At 38.6% G+C, this 6,650-nt stretch overlaps 2 protein-coding genes across 3 annotated transcripts in view; one reads left to right on the plus strand and one right to left on the minus strand.

Annotated features, from left to right (window-relative positions):
• Positions 186 to 3,017, plus strand: LOC105163106 (cytochrome P450 71A1). Its single transcript, XM_011081332.2, has 3 exons — positions 186 to 1,272; positions 1,958 to 2,206; positions 2,507 to 3,017. The coding sequence occupies exons 1-3, from the start codon at positions 379 to 381 to the stop codon at positions 2,885 to 2,887; spliced, it is 1,524 nt and encodes a 507-aa protein (XP_011079634.1). The 5' UTR covers positions 186 to 378; the 3' UTR covers positions 2,888 to 3,017.
• LOC105163116 (exportin-T) overlaps positions 3,229 to 6,650 on the minus strand; it is a 6,832-nt gene continuing 3,410 nt past the window's right edge. The window contains exons 6-14 of one of the 2 annotated variants that reach the window (XM_011081344.2): positions 6,459 to 6,521; positions 6,293 to 6,388; positions 5,838 to 6,002; positions 5,391 to 5,564; positions 5,219 to 5,284; positions 5,050 to 5,148; positions 4,343 to 4,489; positions 3,755 to 3,911; positions 3,229 to 3,665 (exon numbers count right to left, since the gene is read on the minus strand). In XM_011081344.2, coding sequence (XP_011079646.1) covers positions 3,822 to 3,911; positions 4,343 to 4,489; positions 5,050 to 5,148; positions 5,219 to 5,284; positions 5,391 to 5,564; positions 5,838 to 6,002; positions 6,293 to 6,388; positions 6,459 to 6,521 — 900 coding nt within the window. In that variant the 3' untranslated portion in view covers positions 3,229 to 3,665; positions 3,755 to 3,821. Of the gene's footprint in view, positions 3,666 to 3,754; positions 3,912 to 4,342; positions 4,490 to 5,049; positions 5,149 to 5,218; positions 5,285 to 5,390; positions 5,565 to 5,820; positions 6,003 to 6,292; positions 6,389 to 6,458; positions 6,522 to 6,650 lie in introns of those variants that run through there. The other variant, XM_011081354.2, reaches the window with a different exon arrangement.

Below are 6,650 nucleotides of genomic sequence, written 5' to 3' on the forward strand. Positions count from 1 at the left end.
AGGGTATCTCAAATTGAGTCGTACATCAATATTAGATCAATACATTATTATAATTAAAAAAATACAATAAATTCACACAAAATAACAGAAATTGATGATTATTGGATATAAAACTTAAGCAATGAACACACACATCGTACACGAAAGTAAAGAGAGATGCGTCCAAGTTTCACAGAAACACTGGGAAAATTTCTGAGAAGTTGAGCACCCAAAAAGCAGGCAGCCACTGCCAGAATTCCAAGTCAACTAACACCAGAAGTCTTCAATATCTCTTCAAATTTCTCACCTATAAATATTACAACCTCATCCCACCATTTCCAACATTCTTCATATCTTTCATATTATTTTTACGCAGTTTCGGGCTCATCGCAACTCAACATGGAAACCCCAATTTGGTCTGCATGTCTTTTGCTGCTCGTATTCCTTTATCTCCTAGCGAAAACAATCCGACGTAGAAAACTGAATTTGCCGCCCGGCCCGAAACCCTGGCCCGTTATTGGTAACCTGAACCTCATAGGCCCTCTCCCACACAGATCCTTACACCAACTCTCCCAGAAATACGGGCCCTTATTGCATCTCCAATTCGGGTCCTTCCCTGTGGTCGTGGGCTCCTCCGTGGAGATGGCCAAAGTCTTCCTGAAAACGATGGATGTTACATTCGCCTCACGGCCCAAAACCGCCGCCGGGAAGTACACCACCTACAACTATTCGGACATCACGTGGTCGCCCTACGGCCCGTATTGGAGACAGGCCCGGAAAATGTGCTTGATGGAGCTTTTCAGCGCTAAGAGGCTTGAATCCTACGAGTACATCCGGGTGGAGGAAATGAACTCTCTGCTGAAAAGCCTGTTCAAATCCTCGGGTCAATCCGTTTTGCTGAAGGATTATCTGTCGACGGTGAGCCTGAATGTGATCAGCCGCATGGTTCTGGGGAAGAGGTACCTGGACAAAGACAACGAGAACGCCGTGGTTTCGCCGGAGGAGTTCAAGAAAATGCTGGACGAGCTGTTCTTGCTGAATGGGGTGATCAACGTGGGGGATCTGATTCCCTGGATCAGTTTCTTGGATTTGCAGGGGTATGTGAAGAGGATGAAGATTGTGAGCAAGAAATTCGACAGGTTTTTGGAGCATGTTCTTGATGAGCATGAGGAGAGGAGGAGGAGAGTGGAGGGGTATGTGAGTAGAGATATGGTGGATGTTCTGCTGGAGCTTGCGGAGGATCCGACTTTGGAGGTGAAGCTGGAGAGGCATGGAGTCAAGGCCTTTACTCAGGTATGAGTACGATCCAGTGGGTCAGACTTGAGTTGGCTCCCAATTTCTTGATTTAAATTCCTGGTTTTCTTAGTATTTTGAGTATGAGTTGGGTCTGCTCGTCAGTTTATTTTTGATTTAAATTCGAGTCTTCTGAGTACGAGTCGAGAAGGTGTCAGGTGGGTTCGAATGCAAACTTTGAGCCCCTTTTTTAAAATTAATTTGAGTTACATTTTTTGAGTTTATGATCAATCTTCATGGGATTTTAATTGGGTCCGAATAAACTCAAGTTTAAGATTTTTTGTTTGAGTTTGAGTTGCTTATCCAGAGCTTAAGTTTGTCTTTATTTGGGTTGAGCTCAATATAAATTCATCTATTTCTATAATTTCAATAATATATTACAAATTATCTTTTTTAACCTTTTCAAAAAATGTACTTTACTTCTGAATAGACGACATAAAAAGAACTACTACTACAATGATCAATTAGTATTCAAGACATTATCAAATGTACACATATAAAAAGTGTATGTGAGAAAGCTCGATTTTAAGTTAAATAAATATTGCCACTTGTTGAAAATATAGTCGAGTCTAACCTTAGGCACCCTTCCCGCTCATTTCTTATCCGCCTTTTTTGTTTATCAAAGTTTAATGTTTTAATTTATCAACAAAATTATATGATATTCTGTAATTTGATTATTCTCTAGGATTTGTTGGCCGGTGGAACCGAAAGCTCTGCGGTGACAGTGGAGTGGGCAATCGCAGAACTCCTGAAAAAGCCTGAAATTTTCAAGAAGGCAACGGAAGAGCTGAATCGCGTCATAGGACAAAACAAATGGGTTCAAGAGAAGGATATACCTAACCTTCCTTACATAGAGGCCATTGTCAAGGAAACCATGAGGCTCCATCCAGTCGCACCCCTGCTCGTACCTAGATTCTCAAGGGAAGATTGTAAGGTATGTCAGCACTCATTATTGTTTTCAATACGATCAATCATCGACACATGAAGACTGTCACTATTAATTTATTATTTATATCAATACATCAAAGAGGCAATTTTCCATGAAGGAACAATTTAAAAAATGTGACACATGAAGACTGTCACTACTAATTTATTATTTATGTCAATACATCAAGGAGTCAATTTTCTACGAAGGAACAACTGAAACAATGTGACAAATGCCCGAGTCATAAAGTTTGATATTATTTTAGTTAAAGCCCGTACTAAATTCACTATCTTGCATCTTTCAATTTAGGTTGCTGGATATGACATCAAGAAAGGGACCCAAGTGTTAGTGAATGTATGGACAATAGGTAGGGATCCATCACTATGGGAAAACCCGACAGAATTTTGTCCCGAGAGATTCATTGGAAAGGCGATCGATGTCAAGGGACAAGACTTCGAGCTTTTGCCTTTCGGGTCGGGAAGAAGAATGTGCCCGGGCTACAATCTGGGCTTAAAAGTGATCCAGTCGAGCTTGGCTAACCTTCTTCATGGATTCAACTGGGAACTGCCTGATCACATGAGGCCCGAAGATTTGAACATGGAGGAAATTTTCGGACTTTCAACTCCAAGAAAGATCCCACTTGTTGCTGTGGTTAAGCCCAGACTACCATATGAGGTTTATAACCTGTGATATTAATAGATAGATTCTTGTATGCACGAAGTGTTTAATGTACTAATAACAATAAGGTTATGCACATGGGGCAAGACAGAATCAGTTGTGGAATGCGAGGAAAAGAGTACTGGTGAGGTTATGCACTAAATTCTGTATGATTTTCACCTCAAACAAATCTCGCTACCATAAAAGGAATCACACATTTACGGCTCATAGCACAAGAATTACACGACAGTGAAAGTCAAAACAGCGGAGATGGGGGCCATGGGGCAGACGGGAAAGAAATGAAAATGGCGTAGTGAATATAATAATAATGCTAATGAGTTTTACAAAGCAATCATGAGAGGGTAAACAAGAAATAAATGAATATAGTGAGATTAATAGAAAGATAAAGTACAACACACCACATTTGAAGCTCCAGAACCTCATAAGCAAGGAGAAACTCACTTCCAGTATCCAACACAACAAAACTGCTCCAGGAAACAACAAAAGAAAGAAAAGAAAAGCAAATATGGAGCAAAGGAGAAGAAAGTTGTATTAAAAAGGAAAAGGGAAAATTGAAAAAAGAGAAGCCCTTTTTTAAGTACATATGGCAAAATAGAACAAGAACAATATGGAGAGAGAATAAATCACAAATTTACATCTGCCATGGCAAGGGAATGAAAAGAAAATTTGCCACTTGACCAAGGACAACCGTTCAGGATTCTACAAAACATATCCCATGCAGACCTGTTTGCGCCCGTACCTCGCTGTGAGTGATAAGCTAACAGACAAATTTTATGTACATGAAAGACCCCTGCAATTTTATCAATAACAAGAGCTCTTTAAGGTTGCAACTAAAGTTTTCTGGTAATACATTCAGACGGGACTAACTAGCACACTAACCTTTTGACGAAATTCCGGAACAGCACTAGTAGCAACATTGGGGATCAACAAGTATGTTGTCACATTATTATCTGAAAACCAAGCTGCCATTTTGTTGAAGCCTTAACTTTTCAATGAGAGACTGGTAAAAGGATTTCAGCGCTTTAATGTCGTTTTCCTGATAACAGACATCAGGTTTTAGGCAATTCGCTAGAGAAATGCAGATGTCACCATCAATAGAGAGAAAAGATAAAAAAGAAAAGAGAAAGAGAAAGGCCAGAGAAGATTTATGCTTACTAAGAGTCTAATGAAGATTAAAAATATTTAGCTCACAGCTACAGTAGTCAGCACAACCAGTCATTATATCAGTTTCTACTTGTTAATGTGCATGCATGGGCACGTCTATTTGTCTTAGTTTGCCAAAAAGATCAACCAGCTTATTTTCGGAAAATTAAGTTTATCATCTTTTAGAACTAAACTGTTGTTTGTTTTCAAAACGACAACTACTTAGAAGTATAACTTTTATGACCTCAATACTGTAAACACACTCAGCTTACATGCTATAACTGGCCAATATATGTCAAAAGCTTTGAAAGCTATATGTGGTACCTGCAGCTTTTGGCAATATTGCTCTGCCAAGTCCTGAGGGCAATGAATGTTGGGAAAACCTTTTGATACAAAGTGAAGGAGAAAAAAATTGCCAAATTTCTCATACATGACCTTTTGAGCCATTACTATTTCACCAAACAAGACCAGCTGCAAAAGAAACCCCAAAGAAGAGATCAGGTTGTGGTTAAGCAGGAATTGGAAAGCCAAAAGAAGAGGCAATCACCAATCAATTCGACAGCAGTGACTCGTTCAGCTAAATTATGAAAATTTCATGCACAACTAATTGAATTGTCCAAGGTTAATGACAATATTCTAAAAAAGGTTCATGTGAATCATGTCGACCAGAGAAGACATAGAAATTACTAGATTTCATTACTAACAAAAACAAAAAAGAGATTGCAAGAATCTATACACAAAATTACAGACATGGGAAAACCAGGGAGCGCGTAAAGCTCACTTTGAAGCCACCATGGAGCTTCAATATTTATCAGAAGACAATTTATTCTTGGGGGCTAAAAATAATCAAGAGGACAAAATTGTAAGGCACAGAGATAGCATGGTCAATTTATTGCCATACTACATTAACCAACTTCAAAAGGAGATTAGTATATGTATCTATATCATCTATGGTGACAGTGACACATCTACATACATTTACAAATGCTATCCTCATAAGCATGCCCATTCTAATCCGACTGGAAACTTACAGTATTTGCATCACGAAACTCAAAGGACTTGTCAAGCACACTGAACAGACAACAATTTGTTGCAAATGCTTCAACTATGAAGCTCCGGAAACCGGGTACCTGAAACATAATTTTATGTCAACACTTTGAAGAAATTGACTCTGGTACTGGTATTACAAGAGTACAATACCTTTTCTTCGCCATTAGGATCAGTACACCAGTCTTTGATTAGCCGAACAAATATCTGAACACATGCCTGAATGATGGACAACGCATGATTCAGTCTTATATAATCATATTAACCAATAATTAAAAGATCTGGAATCATAAACCTCTGGGATGCGAAATTCATTAAAACACACCTTCCTGATAAGGATATCCTTATGATTACAACAAGCATGTAATAGGAACTGCATCATCAATTCCAAGCATCCACTACTTTTGGGGGATAGGAAAACCGACGACAGATTGTGTGTTGCAATGACATTTAGAAATGTAAAGAATGTTCTCTGAAGCTCTTGCAGTTCACGGATTTCCTGAGGAAAAGAGCCATGAAGATTTAAAAGTAGTCTACTGATCATCAACTGACCAGACAGATGTACATCAGCTTCAATACAGGTCTAAAAAGACATGTCGAATCACAAATCAATTGACTTTTTCAACTTCTCAAGTACCAGTATATTATATCCGATATGTACACTTTTATACTATACAGAGTTTCATCAAGATATCTTAGTTTCTGCAGAAAGCCATATACGTAAACTATTCCATCGGTTAAGCAACTAAATCGACCTTAGCGACTTGTGTACCTCAGTACAGCTGCCAGGTCCTGATAGAATATCATTCTTCGGAAGAATATTAAACACCCTATTAGCAATGACAGGGTATACTTCTTCCAATATGTCATGGACCCCAACACCGAATTTGCAGATGAGCTGATTAAGCAGTAACAGGAATCCCACCAGTTCCTTTGGCTGCAGGACAGCATTAGCAAAATCAATGAACTCACCTTTACCCAAGAGAGATAAACAGCTGATGTATAACACGACTAATTTTGTTTAAGAATACCAGTATCACTGATAACAGAATGTAACAAAGACCGAAGCATTATTTGTCACCATCCACATCCCAAGCCACATTCAAAGCACTTACTAAAATATATAATAAAAAGAATCTCATAAACAGAAGCAAATTACTTCAAGTCACTCGTACCAGAACGGTTTTTAGATGAAGTCTCAATCACAAAAAAGGTAAATGTTTATACCTCACTTTCTGTTAGCAAATGCTCCAGTGCCTTTGGAAGATATGGAAAAACAGAAGTTCCTAAAGTTTCCACCATACGATGAATGAAAGAAGTGACCTACCAAAATAAAACATCAGTAGAAGGAGTTTGTAATGTTGCAATAATGTGAAAGATCTCAAATTCTTACCTTACACCGCAGGGATTCTACCCTCGGGAAGACAACAAGTATTTCCAGGAGAATGTCTAAAGTCTGTATCAAAGAATCAACTCATTAGTAATATAAATACCGATACCTCCACCAGACTTCAGCATTATATTTATTTCATAAAGACCTGGAATGCAAAACCTTTTTTTTTTGTATCTGCCCCCCCCCCCCCCC

This window comes from Sesamum indicum, linkage group LG1 (assembly GCF_000512975.1).
Source record: "Sesamum indicum cultivar Zhongzhi No. 13 linkage group LG1, S_indicum_v1.0, whole genome shotgun sequence".
NCBI classification, from domain to species: Eukaryota; Viridiplantae; Streptophyta; class Magnoliopsida; order Lamiales; family Pedaliaceae; genus Sesamum; species Sesamum indicum.